Source organism: Amborella trichopoda, chromosome 4 (assembly GCF_054954075.1).
Source record: "Amborella trichopoda isolate Santa Cruz 75 chromosome 4, AtrichopodaSantaCruz75HAP2 v2.0, whole genome shotgun sequence".
NCBI classification, from domain to species: Eukaryota; Viridiplantae; Streptophyta; class Magnoliopsida; order Amborellales; family Amborellaceae; genus Amborella; species Amborella trichopoda.
Genome location: NC_142339.1, coordinates 27,617,174 through 27,644,993, shown reverse-complemented (window position 1 = coordinate 27,644,993; position 27,820 = coordinate 27,617,174). Strand labels below are relative to the sequence as shown.

The 27,820-nt window shown below is 39.6% G+C and overlaps 1 protein-coding gene across 23 annotated transcripts in view; it reads right to left on the bottom strand.

Moving 5' to 3' along the window:
• Positions 1-397: 397 nt before the first annotated feature.
• Positions 398-27,820, bottom strand: part of LOC18425593 (PHD finger family protein) — a 50,782-nt gene continuing 23,359 nt past the window's right edge. For 2 of the 23 annotated variants that reach the window (XR_016054334.1, XR_016054323.1), the window contains 14 exons: positions 21,245-21,428; positions 21,052-21,161; positions 20,743-20,943; positions 20,346-20,605; positions 20,033-20,260; positions 19,724-19,936; positions 19,558-19,611; positions 19,292-19,363; positions 19,018-19,158; positions 18,753-18,806; positions 17,251-17,321; positions 15,739-15,798; positions 986-1,396; positions 398-910 (listed from right to left, as the gene is read on the bottom strand). Coding sequence is in view for 7 of the 23 variants with exons in the window: in XM_020662084.2 (XP_020517743.1) it covers positions 758-910; positions 986-1,396; positions 15,739-15,798; positions 18,753-18,806; positions 19,018-19,158; positions 19,292-19,363; positions 19,558-19,611; positions 19,724-19,936; positions 20,033-20,260; positions 20,346-20,605; positions 20,743-20,979; positions 21,052-21,161; positions 21,245-21,428 (2,177 nt within the window). In the remaining 16 variants the exon portion in view is untranslated. Of the gene's footprint in view, positions 911-985; positions 1,397-13,109; positions 13,683-13,754; positions 15,799-17,250; positions 17,368-18,752; positions 18,936-19,017; positions 19,159-19,291; positions 19,364-19,557; positions 19,612-19,723; positions 19,937-20,032; positions 20,261-20,345; positions 20,606-20,706; positions 20,980-21,051; positions 21,162-21,244; positions 21,429-26,127; positions 26,278-27,820 lie in introns of those variants that run through there. The other 21 variants (XR_016054331.1, XR_016054328.1, XR_016054332.1 and 18 more) reach the window with 16 other exon arrangements.

The following is a 27,820-nucleotide window of genomic DNA, read 5'->3' as shown; positions in this document are numbered from 1 at the left end:
ACTTAAAAAAATAGACAACAGAAAAATACACTCCTCCATAACATTACCTAAGCAGGTACAGTGCCCACTTGCAAGATAATGATGAGATTATGAACAGAATTTCCAGCACGTTTCCTTTTTTGTTTTTTACAACAGATTTTTATTCAAAATATAAGACTCAAATCTTACCAGGCCTTCATGCACATGCAGATAACTTGGTGTCCACCTATGAATAGACGGAAATACTATAGCTTACTCAATTGAAGACCATCGCTCAGCCGTTACAATCTCAAAAAGTGATCCACATAATATTGCACCTGCCGGCAATCAATTCTAGTGACACCGTAAATCAATATTGATTGTGAAAAAAATTTGGACCCCGTAAGTATGTTGATGGACATATCAATAAAACAATAAGTTACAGCCTACAACATAAGAATCATTTGATTTCAATATATGTATAGTACAAAGGAAGAGCAAGCATGGAGTTGTTTAACTGACGCATCCTCCATCCCTTTCAGATCTCTTACATACAATGGTAAAAACCATCTCTCATCTTTTGTACACTTCACTCTCAGAATACACAAGCTGATCCCAAAATTTTCTGAATCGCACAAACGCTCTACAAGACGATACATCAACATCATCTGTTGGTTTCTTTCATCCTTCCTCTTCTAAGGAATTAAGTTTGCAGGCGTAAAATTCGCACCATCAGAATATGCATGCAATATAGTGGCCTCTCTCAAAGAAACATTAAGTGGGTCAGCATCTTCAATTTTCATGCATCATGCAGCTCTGTGTCAGGTGATGCTGGCTTGCCTTTTGAGAGGCAAACCATAGGGACATATGCATACCCTTTAGGTAACCGCTGATTTTGCATTGAAGCTTCAGTTGGTGTCATTACAACCTCCCTCTGAAGAGTCTCCATGTGCTGCAAAAGCAAGTATAGAGGGAGGTCAGTATTCACCACCTATTGCAGCCCCAGAGAAAAATATTATTCATGTACCTTTCTCGACTTCAACTTCCTATCTCCATCATCTCTTGGACTTCGGAACTCCATAGAAGCAGAAATGGATTGGTTGGGAAGGTGCTTCCCAGCAACTGGCAATCTTTCTGCAGACTTCCGTGTACAAGTCCTGTGTGATGTGGAACTGTTGACTCCCCTTAAGTCAATATTTGACTGGACATTTGATGCATCTTTAAACTTACTAGAAACTGCACTGTCTACAGTGATCTCGTCTGATCTTTGAATCGTTTCCCCACAAGATTTGTTATCTTCAGTGTGCCCTTTTAGAGAGGTAGTGACAGATCCTGAGCTCACATCTGGGAGAAGGAAGGAACTATGAAAGAGGACAGAGAAAGCCACACAATCTCTTTTCGAGGCAAGTATGTCATGAGAACAAAGAACCAACTCTCGCTGCAAAGACATGCATCACCCAGTTAACACGTATCTAGCAACCACAGTATTCTTTTTATCATTAAATATACCCAAACTATCATGTTCGAAGAACATCAAACAAACAAGGTAGATCTAGAATCACATGATGCACGCAACAAAAAATTAGCAGTAGTTTAATCGAGTTGCCTGGTTGAACATTATGTTCACTCAAGACAAACATGGTATTAAAGAATGTTCAGGTCCTTATGGCATATCACGACAAATTGCCAATCCTCAGATTTGCATATCAAGATTAAAACATCTTACATGAAAATCATCCACAGATAATACCAGTGTGGAAAAAAAAAAGGGACGATTCATTAATAATGGGCACCCTAGATATTTGGAATTCACAATTCAATAAAACATTAATCCTCGAAAAAAATGCATAAAATGGTCTCCAGAGAGCATATCACGGCAGTCAAACAAATAAATGGCATATTACCAACAGGCATGCACCAGCCAAACAGCCAGAAATTCCCAACTATGTACAGAAAAGTCAACATGCCTTATGGAGGTCAGAGTCTGACTAGTTCTGGTTGTCTTATAGGCATCTTTTGATTTTTCCATTCTGGTGGTCTTACATACAAAATAAAGAATGAAAAGACAACTATCAGAGGTAACAATTAGCAGGCTCATTAAAAATGTGCCTCAACAGACACCTTATGGTCGAGGCAACCCAGAGTAAAACCTTTTATAAAACAAACCAAAACAAATTAAATTTTCTATAAACCAATTTACAGAGCATGCCTAACGCATGGAGAATAAGTCTGTGCTTAACGGAATCACTCTTTATGCCTCTGAGTATCATCATCATCGTCAAAGCCTTTTCCCAACTAAGATTAGGAATTGGAAAGGAATCGCAGATGGCTAGAAGATTCATGCTTTCGTAATCAACGTTCGTACAAGGGGAATTGTAGGAAACGAGATTTATACATTATAGGAATCAAGATTCGACCCAAATGGAATCAGGATCCCTACATATACGAGAATCGAGATTCCATCCTCTACGGAATCGAGTTTCAAACCTATTTGGAAATAACCCATATGGAATCGAGGTTCCTTCATCGAGATTCAAATATCTTTCGAATCGAATTTCAGATTTGATGCTTCTCATAGGTTCTGAATTGTTTTTTTATTGCAAAAAGGTACAAAGTGTACAGAAACGGAACACCCTCAAGGCCTATACAAAATACCCTTAAAGGGTCCAAAGAATGCCATACATGCATGATACAAAAATGTGATAAAATAGACGTTTAGATCTCAAAAAGGTGCTCACATGGCTCTGAGATGATCTGCTATGAGCCTCCCTCTAGATATGCCGAAAGACCACGGATGTATCCATGCAAATGTGAAAGATTTTGTAAAATATGCGAGCCAATCTTCAGGGGTAAGGTGACAATATGGTAGCCCAGGCTATGAACATTTTCTGAGTCACCTCTATAATGAGGGAATTCGTCCACAAAGGATTGAATTTGTAAAGGTCCATGAGGAGGGCCAGAGCTTCGACCACATAGGAGTTGGTGTGTCCGACGAAGAGGGAGGGGGAAAGAATGGTGTTTCCGTTGGAGTCTCTAAAGGAACCCCCCATGCCAGTAGGGCCAAAGTTGCCGAGGGAGCAATCATCAAAGTTGAGCTTCACTTGGCCCAGTTCAAGTGGTCTGGTTCTAAATTGTTTATTTTGTAGTTCATGGCCCTATGTTTGTGTTTCTAATTTGATGGAGAGTATAATTATATGTGGAATCCAGATTCAAAAAATGTAGAATCGAGATTCAACAATTTTGAAATAGAGAATCAATAAATATTTTTTCTTTTTTTGAAATTGTTTGATTTTATAAACATAGATAATAGTTACAGTACCATGTAAGAGGTAAAAATGGCAGCCCACATAAGAGAATCAATAAATATTAGAAACGATATTCTATAGTTTCCTGACTTCATATAAGCGGATTTCGTGAAGATTCCTTGTCTGAATCGCAGTATTGAGATTCTGAATCAAAATCACAACCTTAAGTAAGAGATTCTGGTAACTATGACGGCGATTTCATGAGTATGACATGGAATCCAAATGTTTTAACAAGATATAAGAATCATATATGAATCATAATACATAGGGGTTTAGAGAACAATTATTTTCTTTTTCCTTTTATCTTTCTTTTTTTTTCGTTTTTTTTGCTCGCCAAGGGCAGGGTTAGGTTGGGTTTGGGAGGCGATGAAGATGACTAAATGCCCTTGACCCACAGCCATTTATCGCCTACGGATGTCATGCCAGATGCGCACCTCACGGCACGCAGCCCTACTCCGGCTGCCTACCTAGGCCTGGCAGGGGATATGTGCTCCACCACAAGGCTGCTCCTAGTCAACAAGGCAAGCCACCTTTTAAATCATTAGGGTGGGAGCCATGCAAATTAGCTCAAAAATGTACCATGGTTTTCCACTCTTGAAAAATACACACATTGGCATCAAAGAATGGCTTCTTTGACATTGGCAACCAACTAAAGTCAATCATCTTCACCTCTTCCCTCCATGTTAGATGCTTCGTAAGTTTTTTAATCAAATGAACCTAAGAAATTGAAAGAAAAGCGCAACAGTCAACATACCAAGCATGCCATTCCATTCTTTGAATGGTGCTAGATAAAACTCTTTGATAAAAACTCTTTATTTCCCCGAGGATTCTACTCTATACATAGGGCCAAGGACTAACCATATGAAAGTTGATAACTTTGCTTCATTACTAAAACAAAAATTGGTTAAACCCCTTTTAAATGCTAAAAGCCGAATCTTGGGTTAATTATGTTAAGTAAATACAATATCAGATCAAAGGAAAATGAAATTCTTAATCAAAACACCACCCTAGTACCCAAACCAATGTTTTAAAAAACTGTCCACCCGGCCAAAAAAAAATTTTCAACACCTCAACCCAGGCGCCCCTACACTGGCGGTTGTACCTGGGCGGGCTAGGCTGGCGCCCAGTGCCCAGTTCTGGGTGGGCACCCAAGGCAATGGGGCGTTTTATCATATTTAAGTTCGCCCAAAAGGGCAAAGGGGGTCATTTTGACCCCCAAGTTTGTATAAAAAAGTTTTGGGGTTTATTTTTGAACCCCAAAGTGAAAAAAAAGAAAAGTCCCTCAATCTTAAACTTATTTATGAGAATCTTAAGTAATTTTTGATAATCGAAAGTACTCTTTTGTGGATTGAAAAATTTTTCTTTTCTCGTTGAAATTAGTTTTAGGGTGCTATTGGTCGTATTAGAAGACTTTTGAGTTGATTCGTAGCTCGATTGAGGTAACCAACATCGAAGATCAGAGATTGGATAGAAAAGGTCAATCTGTAATCTTTATTTGAGTTTTATTTTTTCCAATTTTAGATGTCTTCTGCGGGGTCTAATAGGGGTGGAGAACCGAGATGGAAATATTGTGTTAACCCCGAAAAGAATGACAAAAATAAAATTATGTGCAATTTTTGTGGACATGTTTCTAATGCCGACATAAATAGATTTAAGAAACATCTTGCCGGTATTAGAGGTGATGTTGCCCCATGTAAGAAAGTCCTAGATCTTATAAAGAAAGAAATTTTGGAATACATTGAAGGTGAAAATAGTAAAAAAATTACAATAAACGAAAAAGATATAGCAAAATTAAAGACAGGGGTCCATATTTTTTATGATAATATTGACACTGAAGAAGAGGTAGCCATGGTTGGTACTAAGAGCTCTAAGACCAAGAGGGCTTTTGGGTCTAAGAAGCCTTGTAGGAGAGGGCCTATAGATAGGATTTTTACACCTAGCCCTAAGACAGTAATTGAGAAAGGCAAAGGAAGAAAGGGGGAAAACAAGTGACAATTGAAAATAGATTTACGAAGGAAGATAGAGCCAGGGTGATTCAGTATATTGCTCGGTGGTTTTACCATGCGGGCATTTCTTTTAACACTGCTCGCTTGAATAGCTTCCATACAATGTTGGAAGTAATTGGGCAATTTGGCCAGGTTTGAAAGCTACAACTCCTTATGAGATTGGAGAGTCACTACTGAAGAAAGAAGTCGAGTACACTAACATATCTCAAGACTCCTAAGGAGGGATAGGCTAAATTTGGGTTTCTTTAATGATAGATGTGTGGAGTGATAAGAGGAGTAGTAACATGAAATTGTTAGTAAATTGTCCCACAGGTACCGTTTTTTTGGGCTCAATCGATGCTTCCAATGATATTCATGATGCGCATTATATATTTTCTTTCATTGAAAAGGGGATTGAGGATGTTGGGGAGGAACTTGTAATTCAAGTGGTCATACATAATGCTGCTCCCAATCTAGCTGCAAGTCATTTGCTTCAACAGAAGAGGCCTCGCATATTTTGGACTCCTTGCGTTGCACATTGAGTAGATCTTATGCATGAGGCAATTGGTGAATTGCATACAATTAAAGGAATTATTTAAAAGGCTAAGGAGGTTACAATCTTCATATACAGTCACATACTTACCCTTGGCATGATGCACAAGTTTACAACAAAGAGAGAGCTACTGAGGCCTGGGGTCAGTAGATTTTCCACTGCCTACCTTAGTCTACAGAGCATGTATAAGAGGAGGATCGCATTAAGGTTTATGTTTGCTTCAGGAGTGGAGTAGGTGTAAGTAGTCTAGAGATGCCAAGGGAAAGAAGGCATGAGATATTGTTGTTTCGAAATATTTTTAGCATGGGGTGAACCATGCGATATTAGTATTTCAGAAAACGGTAGGCGACCCATGCTAAAAATATTCCATCAAGGGAAGAAATACTAATATCGCATGCTTCACCCCATGCCAAAAATATTTTGAAAGAACAATATCTCATGTCTTCTTTCCCTTGACATCTCTAGACCACTTACATCTACTCCACTCCTCTAAAGCAACCATAGACCTTAATGCGATCCTCCTCTTATACATGCTCTGTAGACTAAGGTAGGCAGTGGCAAATCTAATGACCTCAGTCTTCACCAGCTCTCTTTTTTGTAAACTTACGCATCATGCTAAGGGTAAGTATGTGACTGTATATGAAGATTGTAACCTCCTTAGCCTTAAAAATAACTTCTTTAATAATAGGCAATTCACCAATTGCCTCAAGCATAAGATCTGCGCAATATGCAACGTAAGGAGTCCAAAGTATGCGAGGCCTCTTCTGTCGAAACAAATGATCTGCAGCTAGATTGGGAGCAGCATTATCTGTGACCACTTGAATTACAAGTTCCTCCCCAACCTCCTCAATGCCCTTATTAATGAAAGAAAACATATAATCCGCATCATGAATATCATTGGAAGCATCGATTGAGCCCAAAAAAATTGTACCCGTGGGACAATTTACCAACAAATTCATGTTACTCCTCTTATCACTCCACATATCTGTTATTAAAGAACACCAAATTTAGCCTATCCCTCCTTATGAGTCTTGAGATATTCGTTAGTGTACTCGACTTCTTTGTTCAGTACTGGCTCTCCAATTTTATAAGGAGTTGGAGCTTTCAAACCTGGCCCAAATTGCCCAATTGCTTCCAATATTGTATGGAAGTTATTCAAGCAAGCAGCATTAAAAGAAATACCCGCATGGTAAAACCACCGAAAAATATACTGAATCACCCTGGCTCTATCTTCCTTCTTAAATCTATTTTCAATTGTCACTTATTTTTTCCCCTTTCCTCCTTTGCCTTTCTCAATTAATGTCTCAAGGCTAGGTGTTAAAAATAGGCCCTCTTATACAAGGCTTCTTAGACTCAAAAGCCCTCTTGGTCTTAGAGCTTTGAGTACCAACCATAGCTAGATCTTCTTCCCCCTCTACATCTTCTTCTTCAGTATCAATATTATCATAAAAAACATGGACCCCTGACTTTAATTCGGCTATATCTTTTTTTTTGCAATTTCTTAACTCTTTTCATCTCCAATGTATTCCAAAATTTCTTTCTTTACAAGATCTGAGACTTTCTTATATGGGGCAACATCACCTCTAATACCGGAAAGATGTTTCTTAAATCTATTTATGCCTGCATTAGAACCATATCCATAGAAATTGCACATAATTTTATTTAGGTTATTCTTATCAGGGTTAACACAATATTTCCATCTCGGATCTCCAGCCCTATTAGAGAAGACATCTCAAATTGGACAAATAAAACTCAAATAAAGATTACAGACTGACATTTTCTACCCAATCTCTGATCTTTGATGTTGGTTACCTCAATCGAGCTACGAATCAACTCAAAAGTCTTCTAATGCCACCAATAGCACCCTAAAAATAATTTCAATGAGAAAAGAAAACTTTTTCAATCCACATAAAGTACTTTCGATTCTCAGAAGTTACTTTAGATTCTTAGAAATAAGTTTAAGATTGAGGATTTCTTTTTTTTTTCACTTTGGGGTTCAAAAATAAACCCCAGAACTTTTTCATACAAACTTGGGGGTCAAAATGACCCCCCTTGCCCTTTTGGGCGAACTTAAATACGATAAAACGCCACACTGCCCTGGGCACCCGCCCAGGTACAACCGCTCATGTAGGGACGCCTAGGACGAGGCGTGCAGAAATTTTTTTCTAGCTGCCTAGGCGCCAGGCAGACCGTTTTTAAAAGTAGTCTCAAGCTTTACTCCTTTTCATTAGAGTCATTGTGAAGCACCAAGTGAAAGAAATAGGGAAATTTTAAAGTGATTTAGAGGTTCATACTCACCCAAAACTTCGAAAGAAAGAAGATTCTTGATAAAAAGGAGATTCTTGATTGTGGATGCCGAAAAGAGAAAGAAGAGAAAAGAAGAGGCAATTATATCAGAATTGAGGGAAAAGGTCAATGTTTTGGTGATATTGGAGATGATGATGAAGGCAAAATAGAAGCGGGTTCCTCTCAAAGTTTTATAAGAGGAAAGCAGTTAAAGAGCCATGCATCAAAGAGCCAATAGAAGTCTCTTTATCCCCCATACCCGATGCGACAGTAAAGAAAAAGGGAAAAATCAAGCAACCCTTGAAGATAGGTTCAAGAAGGAAGATCGGGTCCAAGTAAATTAGTACACTGATCGGTGTTTTATTAGACAGCTATTGCTTTTAATGTAGGTCGCTTACACAGCTTCCTTACAAAGTTCGAAGCAATTAGCCAGTTCGGGCTAGGGTTGAAGGTCCCAACCCCATATGAGTTTTAAGAAGCCATTGCTTCAGAAGGAGGTACAGCTCACAAAGGATTACCTCAGAACGCATAAGGATGCAAAAGTTCAATATGGGGTCACAATTATGAGGGGTATATGGAGCGATAGGAGCAATTGTGAGTGTGATGAACCTGATGGGGAATGGGAATTGTCCTATAGGGACAATGTTTTTGCATTTATATATACATGATGCCAGATCATTTTTTTCTTTGATTGACAGAGGTATTGAGGAGGTAAGGAAGGGTATATTATTAAGTGGTAATTAATAATGCTACAGCCACATGCAGCCTTGTCTCTCTTAGGCACCACGCAAACCACACTTACTAAGGCTAAGGCCTAAGGCCATGATAGTGCTAATTTATAATCACACCCTTACCCTTGGCATGATGTACAAGTTCACGGAGAAGAGCGATCTAGTGAGTCTCGGGGTAATGACATTTGCCTCCTTTCCCAAGTCTACAGAGCATATTTAAAAAGAAAACTCAATTGAGAATGTTTGCTTTAGAGGATTGGTCTAAATGCAAGTGGGCAAGGCATCCTAAATGGAAGAGGGCATGTGATATTGTTTTGTCCAAGGCCTTTTGGGATGGGGTAAACCTCACTGACAAGTATTTCTACCCTTAGTCAAAGCACACTCACTAGGGCTAAGGCCATGATAGTGTTCATTAATGATCACACCCTTACCCTTAGCATGATTTACAAGTTCACTAAGAAGAAGGATCTAGTGAGGTTTGGTGTAACGAGATTTTCCTCCTTCTCCCAAAGTCTGCAGAGCATATTTAAAAAAGAAAAGGCAATTGAGAATGATGTTCGCTTCAGAAGATTGGTCTATATGCAAGTAGGCAAGGCTGCTGAATGGTAGAGGGAATGTGATATTGTTTTGTCTAAGGCCTTTTGGGGTGGGGATAAAACCCACTGATGAGTATTTCTACCCTTAGTCAAAGTGTTGCCCATCATTGATAGTGAGAAGAAGCTTGCAATGGGCTTTACACATGATATATTACATGAAGCTAAAAGAGCAGCGGTTGAGTCTTTGGGCATGATGGGAACAACTATGGCCAAAAAAGGGAGATTATAGATACAAAGTGGGATATGAAGCTCATCGACCATTCCATGCAACTCAGTGCCATTTGAACCCCAAGTGTTTTTTTTTTTTATGTCAACCTGGAAACTGAGATAAGGATGCAACTATGGAGGACTGTAATGAGTATCTAGAGAAGCTAGTTGCTGACAGTAATATCCAAGATAAGATATCAGCCGATGAGTTAATTTTTCTATAAATGTGCATTCAAATCATTTGGGAAGTAAATGGCGATGAGACAAATGACCAAATCAGATTGAGGGAATCTATTTGATTGGAATAATTACTTTAAAATTCATTCATTTTGCATAGTTCCATGCTTTGATATGTTGTTGAATATAGATACTAAATTGAATCAAATTATAGACTTAAAATAATTAAGTCTAAAATTTGAATTTGCATCCTTATGGTGGATTCAACATGGGAGTAGTACTCCAAACTTGCAAAGGATGGCCATAAGGAAATTTAGCTTAAGATGTAGCTTCTCTAGTTGTCAGTGCAAGTGGAATTCATTTGAGATGGTAAAAATTGGCATTATTTGGCCATTTGCATTTTGTAAAGATTCCTAGATTGGTATTGGACTATTAGTTAATTAGTGTATTTCTATGTTTTTTTATAAGATTTTCCATACAAGAAAGTGCATGGACTGTGGAGATTGGAGTCATAAACTTCGGAGTATGGACTTGTGGTTGTGGTCTTATAGTTGAGTTATTCAGTATTTAGTCATTATGGATACTTGAGTGTTTCATGGAATCATGTATATCATTTGTTATATCCTTTTATTTATTTCAACTTTGAAACGAGATTTCTTTTTTGATGAAACTTTGAAACAAGATTTAATGATTACAATGTGTTTTTCAGTATTCAGGGGCATATATATGAATATATACTTGGATAGAACACATTAATGTATAAATGTACAAATATGATAAATACATATGCATATATGTGCATTTGGACCACACATATACACACACATGTTTGTCTAGAGTGCCTCGAGACCTGGGCGCCTGCCTACCACCCAGCGCCCCCTGGGCTGCCTACCATTTGCTCCAACATTGACGAACAAAAATCCAGAGGCTATGGGAATAAACAACAAATATCTCAAGGGAGAGAGGTAGAACAGGAAATGACATTGCAAATTCCAGTTGACTCCCACCTTAGCAATGCTTTCTTGAAGAACATCCGCAAAAGATAAGACTCACATTCACAGGAATAAAATGATGTTTAGAACTGTCTAAAGACCCAGATGTAATTACAGAAGCAAAATGAGTTGCAGATGAGCTAGAAAATTTGGAGCATCTCGTGAGGCTTTCTAGCCTAGAGATTTTTCCCACCCCAAATTTTTTCATCTTGTAGTACCATCAATCATTTTTGTATGTCTTTACAATAAAACGTATTCACTTATTAAAAAAGAATAAAAACATAACTAATCAATTATAAAAACGTTGCCAACAGTGTCTTTGCGACAGTCACTGAGTCCGCTGAAAATAGAGGTGGATGTTTTATTTGGGCCCCTATTTCTAGGCAAGCCCTGTCGGATTTAGAGAGAAAATTTCACTGCCAAGCCAAATTTTCTCCATGATTTTTTTGCCCCCTTAGAAGGAAGTGACCATTTACTATCAGCCCCTACCTCAGCTAGGCTTCACAGTAGCTTCTTCCTATGCGAGCTTACAACCTACCCTACTCCTAGCCTGAGTTCTCTTTTGATCAAACTCTGGTCGGTTCCTATTCCCCACAAGATTCAAGCTTTCGCTTTCACTTGGACCTCGTCTCACGACCGTGTGCTCACATGGGACCAACTCCAAGAGAGACATCTTCAGCTACCATGCCACTATGTCGTGCGTTTCCAAGCTGAGGATACCATAGACCACCTCTTCCACCACAATAAGGCCACGATTTCCCTACGGTCTGAGAATGGTCGGATCTGGTCTGGATCCACCAGAATTAGGATTCCGATCCAAAAAGTATACATGGGATTCAGATACGAATCTGAGAGGATCCAGTTCAGATCCGGATCCGAATCCAGATCTGAAAAGCATACATGAAATCCAGACCTAATTGGATCCAAAAAAATTTATTTTATATAGTTTAAAATATTATAAAATAATATATAACAAAAATTACTATATAACGTAAATGCATATATAAAATAATATATAATATTTTAATAACTGGGTTGCATCCGAATCGAATCCACCTGTACCTGGATCCGATCTGCATTACTATTCATATCCAAATTTTGGATCTTGATTCAACCCATTGGATCCAAATCTTGGATCCATACTTGGATCCGAATAGAGTCTGAAATTCAGGTTTCGGATCCAAACCGAGTAAATTCTCAGCTTTACTTCCAATGGACACCCCTAAGGCCGTCCAACAACTCCCTACTATCTAGCCATCCCCTCCCCTACCCAAGAACGATCATATTCTTTGGGTTGTTTCAGTATTTTCCCTTCTTAGGAGCATGCTGAAAGAATGGAACAGCCGCAATTTTGGAGATGTTCTTCATAAGTCCCAGTTTCTTGACTAAGTGCCTCCCACTTTGTAGAAACTTGGGCTGTGTTTGGTAGCCCGAGAAAACAGGAGAAACACTCTTTGTTTTCTTGGGCACTTTAGCTCTTCCCGGTTTGAGAACTGGAAAAAGTTTGAATAGGCAGAGAAATGCAGGGCAGGGCTCCGCATTTCCCCATTTCGGGGAAAATGTGCCGCACTGCATGCTCCCAAGAAATGGGGGGAACACTGCCTCCCTCCCTCCAAAGGGTAGCAAACCCTAGCACATCTTTCCTCTCCTTAACCAAGCTTTGACACCTTCCCATAAATCATGGGCGTTGTGAAGATTTGTTGAGTCGAGCAAGAATCTTGCTGAGAAAGAAAGGATTCTTCAAGATCAGAACTGAATGGAACCAGCCTGTTGTTACTAACGCCACTGCTCCCCAGTAGTTTTTTATGCTCTTGTTGCTGCTGCCTAGCAACGCTCTGCATAGAGAGTCACATCGGAAACACGACACGACCACAGGAGCTGCTGGAGCTCCTCAAAGGAGCCCTCTCTCTCTCTCTCACACACACACATCTAGCGCTGTTTATTAGTAAATTTACTGTTTAATATCTGCACTTTTACTGATAAATTTACTTCTATTAACTGATTTTCAGGTATGAGTTCCTCTCAAAGTAAGATAGGACCTAACAAGATTAATTTGTCCAATCACTAGAAAACACCAAGGATTTTGTGAGTACTTGTAGGTGTTGGGCTTTACCCCTCTGCTGGCATCAATGAAGTTAAAAGGTACGGCGATGTGATGGGTTTAAATACTACGAACTTTCATTTTGTGATATGACCTCATGGAGAATGTCATGGAATATTTTTTCAAAGAAAACATGGATATTTACAACACATACATATACGCATAGGGGAGGGGGCAAATCAGATTTGTTTTTATTTTACTTTTTTCCTTTTCAAATGTTTTTGTTCCTTTGTATTTCAATTAAAGAGCAAACATCAACCCCCTGAAGTTTTTATTTATTTATTTTGAATCATTGAGTTAATATCTGAAATTTGTGTTTCAGTAAAAAGCAATGCCCATGTGCAGATAGTGAGATCCTTAAGGGAAATCGATGATGCAAGCGAGGATGATGATGATGATAAACATAGTGCAGAAAGAGTTGAGCCCATGGTGCTGAATTCCCCAAGTAGGGGGGATACAGTGAATGGACGAAATTAGGGTGCAAATGTGGGTGTTGCTTATTGACTTGGTCAAAACCAATATCGACAAGCTCTATCTCTCTCTCCACACACCCCCCCCCCAAAGTTTTCACAAATATGTTACCAAACAAGATTACCAGTTTTCACAGATGGGTTACAAAGAAGGTTTCCCAGCTTCCACAGCACCAGTTTTCTACTTCCACCTTTTTCTCAGGCTCTTAGAAAATAGCTTTCTCAGTTACCAAACAAGGCCTTAAAGATCACTGCTTTCCTAAGTAACTGACACAACATTATTCATCAGGACCTGAGAATTTAATAGGGCTGGCAATGGACCTGGACCCGACCCATACCCGCCGGGTATACCCGACACGGGTCCGGGTAGGGTCCAGGTCCAATAAAGGATACCCGGATAGTCCCGGGTCTGGGTACGGGTCCTGCTATAGCTGACCCAGCGGGTACCCAAACTCGAATATTTAGTTTACCTATAGGCCAAAGCCCCAACTCTAAAATTGTTTCAATACTTTTCGTCTTCCTCTAGTTCCCCAAATGGCCAGACCCCATCGCCATCCTCCCTCTCTGCAATTCTCCCTCTCAGTTTCTTGAAGACAGCTCTCTCTCGGGATCTCGAATGTCTCTCTCTCTCTAATCGCCCACCCCTCAAAAATCAGTTCTCTATTGTTCACCATTGTAGGCTACAAAAAAGGAAGCTCATAGTGAGGGTGGCAATGGACCCGACTAGACACGGGACCCCACGGAATAGACCCAGGACCTGACGGGTACGGGTATGCGTCCAACTTTTGGACCCGACGGGTAGGGTCCGGGTCCAAAACCTGCACCTAAACACATTCGGGTCCAGGTCCAGCCGAACCCGACCCATACCCGACCTATTGCCACCCCTAGAATTTAGGCTGTCAAGGTTCTCAGGTCTCTTGTGCTACCGGGGTCTCTTACGCTTAACACTGTCAGGTGGTCCATAAAAAATCTGGGTCATTCGGGATATAGGAGCAAGTTGGCTAGCCATGATGGAGAGATTTTGTCCTTTAGTTGTTTTACAGGTCACACAAACTCTACTACAGCAAAGTCTATTGCTATCCTGTAAGGACTCAAGCATTTCCGCCTTGTCAAACCCAGCATCGAGTGTCTTCTTGTGGAAGGCGAGGTTACCCGTGGGTTCCAACAACTCCCCTGGAGAATTGCTCATTTTCCAACAACCCCCCTGAAGGATTGCTCATTTGTTTGACCTCATTCACACGTTATCCAAGGATACTCAGGTCATCTTCCACCGTGTTCCGAGGGAAGCCAACATTGTCGCTGGTTGGCCAAAGACGTTGCTGCGAGTGGATTACAATCAGCCCAAGCTACACCATGACAATGTGTCTCACCTCTACCTCATTTGTCTCACTCATACCTTAACCCAATCCCCTTTCTGTCGTCTCTCTCACCCATTGTCCCTCCCCCTTTCCCCTCCCCCCTCCCTCTCTCTCCCCCCATGGTTTCTTACAAGGTGTTTGCAGACTGTTGCAGTCTCTCTGCCCCTCTCCCTCTCTCCCTCTTTTTCTCTCTCATCTCCCCTTTTTTCTCCTCTACATTCTCTCCCTGCCTCAACCTCTCATTTTTTATCTAGGAAGCTGCACCTACTCCTCATCCTCCTCTTCCCTCTTCCCCTTCGCCCTCTGCTCTCTTATCTCTCTATATTCCTCATCCTCTTCTCCACTTTCGCTCGCCTCTCCTTCCTTTGTTGGCAGCCTATGGCTTGTAGACTAGGCCGACACAAGGTTTGGCCCTGTTACCATTTCTTAAATAGAGTTCCCAGTTTTTGCGTAGCCCATTTTTATAGACATTTTTTTTTCAAGGGCTACTGGTATGTGGGTAGCCAAAGGACACATTTTGCACCTTTTTTCACCTTCATTTGTGCCTATGCCACAGATAGCTGTCTAATGCTTGTATACCACCCTTTTTACTTTTGATTCCTCACACCTTTTTGTTTCTGAGCTCCCAGTCTATGGGCAGCCCGAAAGGGGTTTATGTAAAGCTTGTTAATATTTATAGTATACAATCAACCTTCATTCAAAGAAGATTAGAAAAAATAATACGAATAACAAACAAACAAAAGAATCTGATATGTTCCTCTAGGAGAGCCACACAATAGGATATCAATGCATTTTGAGGTCAAGGGGGAAAAAAATACAGAAATCCGTTGATTGATCAAAAAATTGAAATTGCCCAAAAAAAAGAGGGAAAAAGAAAGATGCTCAAAATAACCCTCATTCAAAGTCAACATCTAAACAGGAATTGTTCTGTGCAAAACAAGAAAACTGGGAACCATTATGAATCGCAACAAACAGCACCCATGATTCCCACATTCATTTTTTACAATAAATGGACGAACCTTCAGTTTTTCTCTCCTGACAATGCGTTCACAGAGAAGACGCACCCTTTCCAACTCAACCTGCATAGAATAAAAACATCAAATCAGACAAGTGACATGGATGATAACCAGATACTGCTTTCCTTTTAATATCAACCAGTAATGAAGAAGGATTCATGAAAACTCAACCCAAGAACATCACTGGCCACCAAAATAGCTGATGCTATCTAAATTCAAAAAAAGACATCATGTCAACAGAATGATATTATTCTTGGAAAAACTATCTAAGACAACAGGCCCATATGGATCCTTGGAAAAGCATTGTCCAAAAAAAATCTATTTCCAGTGAAATACATTTTTGTGAAAAATATTTCCTGGAAAAATAAATATTTTTCTGTTTTGATAGCAATTGGATGCAACCTGGAATTCCCTAAACATGAATATATTGGCCCCTCAAACTGATTATTGTTAAGGAAAATCGCATCTAAATCAGTGGTGAAAAGTTCATCAAGTAAACCCCCACTAAACTTAATGAATCCAAGGTCAAGATATATCATATGGGTCGACCCCAAGGTCTAGACCCGACAATAGGCTCGACTGATCAGGTATGTGTTCAGGTCTGGATCCACTTGACCTTGACCACTGGATTGCACCATATCGGATCGGGTTTCTGTCCAGGTCAACCTGACCCGACCAGGTGGGTCTGGGTCTAAGTTAGACCTAGTCAGGTTGGGTCCCAGTTGAGGTGGACCGGATCCAAATCGACCCGGATTTGGGGTGAGTAGGGTTTCAACTCTGTGAAGGAAAACAGAGAAAAATATTTTGTAAGGATGAAGCCATGGAAATAGATTACGCTATTTTGGGCTCAAAATAGAGAATGATTTCTGCCAGAAAAAAATTCCCTCCTAGATTTTGGATTCAAACAGCAGAAATAGACAATTTTCCTGGAAAACTATCTACTGGTTATCTTTTTCCAATGATCCAAATAGCCCCTTGCAAGTCGAGGTTTTAGCAACATGTGCATGTTTACCTCAAAAAAATGGTTTAAGTGCAAGTTGTGCAAAGATATACAAGGGAAGATTGCAAGTGATATCATTTTGCACCCCTCATTTCTGGAATGAGGCATCATCTCCCTATAAGGCATTGAATCCACTTGTTAATTGCACATGCTGGATATTGAAGAGACGTTCCATAAGGGCTTCATTTTAAGGAATTGAACAATACCAAGATGTGCAGACAAAGCATTAGCTGATTTGGAGAAAGATAAATGTGAAGTGAGATCACAAGCTCCATTCACTTGCACGCTACAGGATCCAGTCCAAAATTTGTCTGACAATATGTTTATGGCAATCATGACAATGATTCTATTTTTTAACATGGATGGATTGAATGTGTCCAAAGGCTTCATCCCCATACGAACGTACAAGGCAACTAACAATTGAAGTTCTACAAGTTGTATTGAACTCAGTTGGGAAAGAAATAGCAATACACTACACAAAAGTCTCAGTTCAGTGTGATGAATAAGACAAGTACCAAAGACTTTCAGTTCGGTGATTGCGGGGTTCCTTTTCTTCTCCGTGTTGCTGCCGCTCTCTTTTGGAGCCCTGTACCACTCGAAAGGCTTCATCCCCATACGGACGTACAAGGCAACTAACAATCGAAGTTATACAACTTTTATTGAACTCAGTTGGGAAAGAAATAGCAATACGACTGAGGGTAAGAGTCTCTATACTCCAGGCATGAGTGCTTCTATATAGTACAATTTTTGTTACCAATAACAAAGCCTTTACTAAATCCAAAAAAGTGTTACAATCTGTAGCGGTTCCAAAAGATGCCAATATAGTACTATAATTCTTTATCCTTTATGAAATGAAATTATCGATGAAGCAGCACTCTACAGTGGGCCTCACACGAGGCCGATGCCACACACTTGCAAAAGATGGCCATCTACAATTTGAGCTTGACATGGAGTTCATTTAAGATGGTAATTTGTTGACAGATATCAAGCCAAACTTGAATATTTTGTTTTTTTACAAATTCATGAATTCTCTATCAGAATTATATAAATTGAGAAACGGGCTTGAGTAGAAGAAACTGAAAGGTTTAGTCCATGGCCAATACAAAGGAGGCTGTAAAAGTGCTTCGAAGAGCACCATTATGTCAACCCACTGCTGTGACAGATGATGTTCAGTGAATGGTTAGTTGATGGTCCCCTAGAGAGGTATTGAATTGGTAACAGTTCTGGAGGCTCCAGAAACCAACCCTATATCAAATACCATATTGAGTTCTTCAAAGAGGGAAATAGAGGATGAATAGGAGACAAGAATGAGATAGACAAGGATGCTCAATATGATGAAGAAGGGGATGACTATGATGAGGATGGCCTTGCATCAAAGGTTAATGACACTGATTCTCATCATGAGAAAGTTGAGGACTATGGAGGAGAAAACATACATATTTATTTACCTCTCAGCAATAAAAAAAAAAAAAAAGAAAAAAAAAAAAGAAAAAAAAAAGAGAGATTACTTGACTCCTTATTTGAGAGTGCACTCGATGGACACTTCTATAGCCTCTTTTATGAGTTAGGACTTATCTTTTCAGCCTTCAGAACTTGTGTTTGTGGTCTGTAACTCCATAGAACATTGAACATGCCCGTAATTAAGAACCTCTGGAGCGGGCAGTTTTTCCAACATGTTAACAATCATCGCAATACTATAACATGAGTAAAATATTTGTGGTTTACTAAGCAGAAAGATTTTCTGGATTCGACCACTATAAATTTGCTTGAGTTTATACTCAAAAATGGATAACACAAACCCAGATACAAAAAGTCTCTCAGAAAAGATGGGTTAGCTCTAGTAGTTCATTGTTTCCCAAATTAATGAAAACGAAACAGGTGATTCAACTGCTTCCAGATATTGGAACAAACACCAAAATTTGAACCTAAGAACCTTAGGAAGATGATTTCCCAAAATTCACATTCTATATAGAAAAATTGAAAATGTTGCATGCATCTTATACAGATAATTGCTCACCCGTATTTGTTTGATACTTTTCAATTCATCAGAACCGTAGGGCTGAGACTCAACCTGCAGAAATTATTTAACAAGAAATAAGATTGCTTTGTTGGGTAGCTCAGCAGAGAGATTGAACCATGGACATTCTGCAGAGACTTCTTAACGCCCTAAACACAGGACTCCAAGTGCCCAAATCCCGAACTAGAAACAAAACTTCAAAACGTGAATACGTGATTTTTAATTCAATTTTAAGCAACTATAGCCTATAAACAATCAACCCAACCTTTTCCTTCCTCTCCATCGTGTGTTTCTCACAATATGCTCTGTGCTGAACCTTGCCACCACTGGTCTTTGCAGTCATGTATAACCCTGAATTTCTAGCGCATAATGGATGAAAGGTGATATGACAGTGGCCATAACTACACTGCAAGAGAGTTCTCAATTTCAAATTTGTTAGGAACATATAAATGGTAATAAAAATACCAAAACTCCCACAAGCTATGAAAAATAAAATGAGAAAAAAAAAAAAAAAGCATGAATAATTTAGCTCAACTAACCTTTAGAAATACACCAACTTTGCGACGACATAAGCTGCAAAGTTGAGCGTCTCTCTCTTTCAAAACAAATTGCTGCAAGTGATGGAATATATAGGCACGCAAATTTGCTAGATCAGTTGTATGCAACTCAAATTCTCAAGAGGAAATATTCAAAATTCAGATTCCCACAAAAAGAAAAATTCATAGAAATCTTAATATGCTCAAACACCATATGATGAAAATCCTGCATCATGACATGAACATTATACTGCATTCACAAGGCATACCATTCCTTCAACAGGGTTTGGCTGTCCCCTTTGAAATGTTGATTCCAGAATCCACTACAGGAAAAATAAAAATTACATGAGGATTGAAGAGACATATATTCAAGGCTTCCCAGTTGGTGTAACTCGGTCCAAGTTTCATCAGAAACCAGAAGAAGCTTGCCCATACCTCTGCACAAAAGGCATGCACCCATTGGCCATCAGTAGACTTCCTAAGAGCACCCGAAGTGCCACCACATAAACCACACTGCCACTCTCGGACGTTCACAGATGCTATTCTAGAAGAACACTTGTAATGCTGTATTAACTCTTCACATGGTTCGCAATGCCAGGCAGCACCAGAATCCCTAAGGATATGATAGCAATCAGGATGAACTGCAACCTGCAAGGAACAAATAGCTAAATACAATGCTCCAAAACTATGTAAGCAAGGATGCCATTCAAATACATTATGCTGTTGATGACGATGCCAAGGAACCTTGCAGTTGCAGCAAACAGCAAGACGATTTGATATAGTCTCATTTCGGCAGCAGATATCACATGATATTGAACGATCTTTGAGAGAGTCTGAGGCAAGCTGGCAGACATCAGACTGCTTTTCACATGAAGCCTTCGTAACAACCAGTCTAGAAAGAGTCTCTTTCACTGGTATCAACTGCGAATAAGATCCAGGCCTCCCACTTAAGGCACTCCCCCTAAAAGGACTCTGAACACAACGACTTGTTAGTAATGATTGAATGCTTATAAACGGACTGAGAACTTCGAGAAGGTAAAGACGGTCAAATATTTACCACAGAGTGGCCATGCACAGCACTGACTTCATCGTATGAATCTTTCCTAGAAGATGAAACTCTTGAAGAAGCTGCGGCAGCAGCCGTTGCTGCTGCCAATACAGCCTGGGCCTCTCTAAACCTTTTCTCTTTCCTCCCTTGTTTCTTTGCTTCCCTGACCTCACAAAGATACTGGTTAACAACTACAGCATCCCATCTCTGTCTCCGCAAGGCATCCTGCTCATGGGGGAGATTTGTGACAACTCTGAAAATCAAATCGTCTGCATAGTTGAACAGGATAATTATTATTAAAGAGCATCCCCAAGGGCCAGACATCTCAATTAATATCAGAATAATGAATACTGCAAGGACAAAGACGAACAAGCTCAGAGAGAGGATGAGGGAGAAGATTGTAAACCACAACTATTCATGCATGCAAGAGCACTGGCAAGTAGTTGATTCTGAAAGTAGAGAATTTCTCCTTCCACTTCATCGTCTGGTGCAAGGTCCATGATTCCCATCTTCCGAGCTTTAACAAGCTGCTTCAATTGTGCTACATCTGGTATATGCTTCACTTCAGAAGTAATGGAGCATGAAGGCAGTTCATTTCCATTGGAAGCTGTAGCCCAAGAAGAAGTACCATTCCAACACTCACCTTGCATGAGTAAGAAGACATTAGAGAAATCTAATGAAACCCAAAAGTCCAAGAGCCAGTAATGGGGTTTACCATCTGACTGCGACCTATTTCGCTGCCTGCCAACTGAGCAGTTCTCTATTCGCATTAATCTCTCATGGATCAATGGGTGCATAAAAGAACCAATTGATAGTTCATTAACCCTGCATAAATAATTCAATGCCTTCAGAATACCTGTGTGTTAAGCTGTGACATACAATCCACACTTAAGACTTCAAAAACTCACTTGATATTAGTCTCGTCCATAGGCTTGGCAAGACCCTGCATGTCAAGAGCACCACTCTGCAGTAGTTCTGCCTTTTCCTTTGGTGGATGAAACAGAACATCAACAGCAGCATTCGCTTGATCGCTTTCCTGGGCCAAACATGGCTTTGCTTGATCTGGAGACTGAAGTGTTTCCTCCACCACATCTGAGTTGGAAGATCAATGTCAGCAGGATGATCCATACAAATTTACAAGCAATCAATAACAGGCAAACAAAATTACAATTCATAAGCTCCCTGAACCACCAACGATGAATGAGTCTGTCTCAACAACAACCATCAGGTCGTAAATCAGAATAAAAGGGACAAAAAGGAATAAAAGATAGTCCAAGTGCCATTAAATGTTAGAGACAAAACTGGAACCTCAGATAGGCCCACAAGTATAAAGATGGCTCAAACAACACAACAAACAGCCAGTATGGCTAATTTTTTATGAAATAAGAAAGAATCTCATCTATACAGATGGGATACTTAACCCTTTCACAAAGCTAATTATTACAAACGGATCACAGTATGCATAAAAATGAAGAGAACATGTCCCCTCCCAAAAAAATGTAAAAAAATGGCTAAGCAGGCCAACCGGCAGAAATGATGCATCTCGAAAACCCACACCTCCAAAATTGACTATCTCCAACAGCTACTGCACAGGATCAACAGGGAAACAGCCCCAAAGTAGCATTGTATTGACCAACTGAATGGATTTGATGTCCTTCTCCATAGCCCCAACGAAGTTTGGAACCAGATTGCTAATTTGTATGATAACATACAGAAATATAAATACTGACCAGACCAATCCAACATGCTATCTTCAGTTCAGTGAGATCAGGGATAATCCAGAGACAGGAACCTTGCATTATTAATATGCAGGGCATTCGGAGGATGACAAAACATTTCCCACTATCTAACAAGTAAGACTGGACTGTTAGAGAGGAACCGCAAGATACTTTAAAACTATCAACCTTTAATCAATCTTCAAGGGTATTTGGAAGGAGAAGTAATCCTCGCCTGCTATCTAAGCAGGGAGTTAAGAGAGTACATGAATACAATTTGCACGCATTCCATTTTTACCTCAGTTCTTGTCTAAATATCAAAAATCAAGAGACAACTGCCTTTCTTCCTCAGAGGTTATACCATGAATCTGAAGACCAAATAACGCCACAAGCAATACCTTTGTACAGTAGTGGATTAAGAAGGTGTGATAATCATAGAGTGAGTAGAACTATAGTCAACTTCCACACGTGTAGCTAAGTTGGAAAGGTTCAAGAATGTGCACATCAGGAATCCAGAGACCTTAGGCCTGAAGATGGGGCAAAAGTGGGCCTTAGCCCAGGTTGAATACCAAAGAGGGCTGAAGATGGGGCAAAAGAGTGCTGTAGCCCAGGATGAATACCAAAGGGCACTGAAGCAAGAACAGATATATTGGCACCAGTGTTTTTTTGAGAAAGTATATTGGCACCAGTGTTCCATAATCAAATCGCTCAAGAAGGGGGAACCAAACACAGTCTCTCCCAACAGGGCGGCAAACTATAGAAGAAGAGTCAATGCAATAGCACATATGAAAGGGATCTGTGAAACTTTTAAGGTCAACTTCAATAACTTGTTTACCAGAGATTCTCACGTTCGGCCCTCAATGTCCAACCTTGCATTCCAACCATAGTTACCGGGAGCGCCCAACCCGGGTGGCGCTCCTACTCCGAAACCTAGTTTTGGTGTTACATAATCAGGCTTGATAGGTTTTAAATTTTTCGGGAGCTGGTTCTTATATATATAGGATTCTCGATTCCATGCACAAAGGATCTCGATCCCACTATCGTACGGAACGCGTTCCTTAAAATTGTAGATCACGTTTCTGAATAATTAGATCCCCGCTCCAAGAAATTTAGGTGAGTGATCCCTACGTTCCCGGAACTCCATCCCTACGTTCCTGAAACTCCATCCTTATATACTTTTTATTTGAAATTACCTTTATTCCAAAGACAATAATTTTTTGTAATTCTGAATAAAATTATTTTACCAATTTCTAACTTCCCAAAAGAAACTTCTTACATAAAATTAAATTTTAAAAAAATAATTGTATTTTAAGCCAAATTTTCATACAGTTTTTCTACCCCAAAATAACAGTAATGCATTTCCAAATTTCTTCCGGATGTAGCCAAACAATACCAATACATGCCCAGGTTGCATCCAGATATTACCTAAACAACAACATTCCAATAATATATTACTCCAATAATATATTACTCTTAAACATTGTTTCACAGACTATATTTCCAGGTACACAAACGCTAATGTGACGCCCATTTGAATATCACTTATGAGATTTTGAACAGTACTAGAATTAACAGTTTCAAGAATATAATTGTATAGAGTATTGAAAGAATTTATTTTCATGCAAGATTAATGGAATTTAAGTAAGGGTGCGGTTTGTATAGAGCCAAGGCTCTAAAAAATCAAATTAGAGCCCACCTTCAAATAGTGTCGAGTGGTTTCAATATTGGAAATCTTTGACTAGCCTTAAAATATATTTTAATCTTTAATTATAAAATTTAAAGCTTCAAAAAAAGTGTAGATCAAGCAGATCTATGAAAACTTGAATAACTTAATAATTAATGGTCCAAAAATGCGTTACAAGATGCACTATTTCCAAAACTTGAAATCCATTTTTTTCTCAAGCCCATGCATCTTGATGTCAGGATAATCAATTTTAAGATATTTGGGCATCAAAACAACCTCTTCTAGTGAAATTTTTGAGGTAGGCTCCAAGTTGATTGTTTAGAGAGCCTAGGCTCGATATAAACTTTCCCTTTAATTAGTCCATGAACATCTACGATTGGTTGTGCATGGATTTAGCCCCATGGGCCATTGCTAGATAGGATAATGGTTTCTAGAATAAACCAAAACGAGATCATGTTTATATGGGAACGGGCTGCCGTGCTTAGTGGGAGCTCGAATCCATGTGTGATGAAGTTGGTTTTTTGATACAAGTGGAGTTTTGCGATAAGAGCGTGGATCAATCATGCACGGAACGCGATCCTTCCTTGAATGGAGATTGATCGTTTCCAAATAGGAAGGCAGTCATCTTAGATGGGAGCGCAACTCAACTTCAAATGAGATCTCGTTCCTATTGTCGATGGGAGCACGATCCTAATGAATATAGGAACATGATCCCATTTGACATGAAACTCGTACCCGTTAAATAAGGATCTAGATCCCGATGTATTGGTAACAAGCACCCTATTCATGCGGGATCTCGATCCGCTTCTTTTAGCCCCACCAGAACTCGCTCCCCGAGCTTTGGAGCTTTGTGCAGCCGTCAATCCGACACTCCCACTCCCGGAACCTGGGCCATTCCCGCTCCCGGTTCCGTTAACTATGATTCCAACTTCCTTGTGAGATGACTGGATGGTTAGAGCGGCCTTTCACTGAAACTTCCACATCCTTGTTTTATCAGTTTGGGACGTAGTAGCCCCAAACATATTAGCTTTGTTTTTGAGATTCTACCAAACAAGGTTATCAAACAGAACTTTAATTAATTTTTTATTATTTTTTTAAGTAATTAATTTTTTATTGTTTTGGTCCCTAAGGTCGAACGTGAGGAGCTAAAGGATTTCAGACCAATAAACTTCCTTAATAGATCTTACAAAACTCTAGCGCAAGTGCAAGCCACTGGCCTTCAACATTGCCTAGGGTTGGTGGTGTTATCCACGCAAGGTGCATTTGTCATGGACAGTCAAATTTTACAGTAATTGTTGATTGTCCACGAAGCTATTCACTCTGAACGCTAATCAAAAACCCTAAGCATGGTGTTTAAGCTCCACTGGGAGAAAGCTTACAATCACGTTGACTTGGATCTCTTGGATGAGGTTCTTGCCCACTTGGGTTTCAATAGTTTGTGGAGAAGTTGGATCATAGGTCGTGTATGTTTCCCTCATTTCTCAATTCATACCAACGGTAGCCCCACCAAATACTTCTCCTTATCAAGGGCCCCTGCCAAGGAGATCCACTAACGCCCTTTTCTTTTACATAATAGGTGAGGTTTTCATCAACCTCTATCATCCTAATCTCCCCAAGGTTTCTCCTCTTCAGTATGTTGATGACACACTTGTGTCTTGCAATGTGTACCCACAGCAAGTGAAGAACGTTTGGTTGTTCTTAAGGTGCTTGGGATTGTCAATGGGTCTTAAGATTAACTTTGCCAAGTCCAAGACATAGGTACCAGCGAAAAAAAAAACCTCTATTATTAGGGGCGAAAGCGCAAAGCGAGGAAGCCATCAAGTTATGTCCGTATATGGGAAATGTAGGAATCGAGATCCTTGAATTTTAGGGATCGAGTTCCATATCTGCTAAGGGAGCGGATCCCCTATGGAATCGTGTTCCGCCGTTTTAGGATCAAGGTTCCGAAATTAAACTATCCACTATATTATAATTTGGGAGTGAATTCCATTTAACAGTATTTTTAACTTTTCCAAATTCACAAACCCAAGTATCAATTTAAACAACAATCATTCATTAAAAATCTCTTGGATTTCTTGCTATCAATGGATTAAGATTTCACAAATGGGTAGTGATATTAACTAACCAATATGGTGATATAATACATAATAAATCCTTGGCCTAAATGCAAGCAATAGCTAAGTTCTTTGCAAAATGAAGAAAAAAGGTAAGACTACCTTGTAAAATTGCCAATAGCTGTCCTCCATCAATGATTGCTAAGGGCTCAATGACCCATACATGAGAGAGACCTCACATTTCCAAGCATACTTGTTATTGCATCACCCACAAGGCAACCACATGTGTGAAGTGATTTAGTTAACCAACAATCAAGCAATAGAAGCCCTTCGGAGGTGGACAAGACCCAATGAACTACCCGCAAGGAAACTTGGCATTTTTTTTGTGATCTCATGCCTCAATAGAACCGCAACGCAACTATCCTTTGTATCTCATCCCAACTTCTTCCTTCTCTCTCCTTGCCCTCTCTTGTTGCCTTTTATTGAAACTAGACACAAGTCACAATTCACAAGGGGTGTAAGTTGTGAACTGTAAAATATACAGGAAAGCATGGCATTTAGAAAGTTTGTAGGGCATAAACAAATGGAGATCCCACACTCCATTGTTTATGAACCAAAAAAAGTATTTTTGCAACTCACCTAAGCGTATGATACTCGATTTCAAAACGGCGAAATCGAGGTTCTGCTTACTCATAAAATGATGATTGTTGGTATAGGGATCTAGGTCCCATTAACACATGATCGAGATATTTGGTTTCCCAGATCGAGATCCTAAATATCAAGGAATCCAGATATTGTGTTTCGAAGAACTGGAACGAGATCCGGTGGCGGAAGCGACCCTTCCTTAGAAGGTCCCAGTAACTATGGTCCAAGATGATCTGCCTTTTCAGGATGCCCATAGCTATCCTTAGGACATTGGAGCACTTGATGAGGGACTTTTAATGGTCAAGCTCTAGAGGATCACATAAGCTTCATCTTGTTAAATTGGAGACAGTTTGTAAAGTGGAGGGGGGTTAATTAGGACATATGAAGGCTGCAAGAGTGTAACTTAGCTTTATTGTCTAAGTGGTGGTAGAGATTTGCATGCTAAAATGGCCACCTATTGAAAACAGGTCTTCAAAGTAAAATATGGCCTCAATGAGTCGCATTGGTTGCCCAAGGGTCGTGCGAACTTCAGGTGCTTGGAGGGGAATAGATCAGTCCATCACGAGTTCATTCACCACACTCATTCTACTACAAACAATGTTCAAGAAAACGAAAACAAGCACTCAGGCACACTGCTGAAGAGAAGGAAGGGGTCAAAGGTTTTATGAATTTAAAAAGGTTTTATGAATCACACACAAGCACACGCACACGAACACGCACACGCACATGCCCACGCCCACACACTACAAAAATATAACCAAATAAAGCCAAACATAGCCACATATATATTATAACTTTATTATTTTGCATTTTAAATAATAGACATGGCCCTACATAGCGTAATATTCTCAGATATAGCACATAAATAGCTAAATGTAGCCAAAAATAAAGCCAAACATAGCCATAAATTTATTATAATCACATAAAAATGGCAAACTAAGGAAGAACAAACCACTCATGAAGTTTCATCATAAATGTAAAGGCAAACTTCAAAAATTAACACATGGAAATGAAAAAAAAGCATAACATAACACAATACTCAATAAATACAAAACCTTAAACATAAACAATTGAATTTACTAACCAGTCAAAAAAATCAATAGAAGTGGGCTTGAATAGGTCACTTTCGTTTGCCAAAAGCTTTAATTTGCAACCTCTTTAATCCCTAAAACATGTCCAGCAGAATGCCTTTCATTTCCACAAGAAATAGAGAACTACAAATTCGGTTGCGATCCTTAAAAAAATTCTTTTTGAAGGCAAAATAGGGTTGAGGGGTGCAAGATGCCCCCCAAATACAATTCCCCCCTTTTTCAAGGGGGGAAAGGACATTTTTGCCATTTTGATGACGCCTATTTAGACCTCACCAAAAGGGCCTTGGGAGGGTGC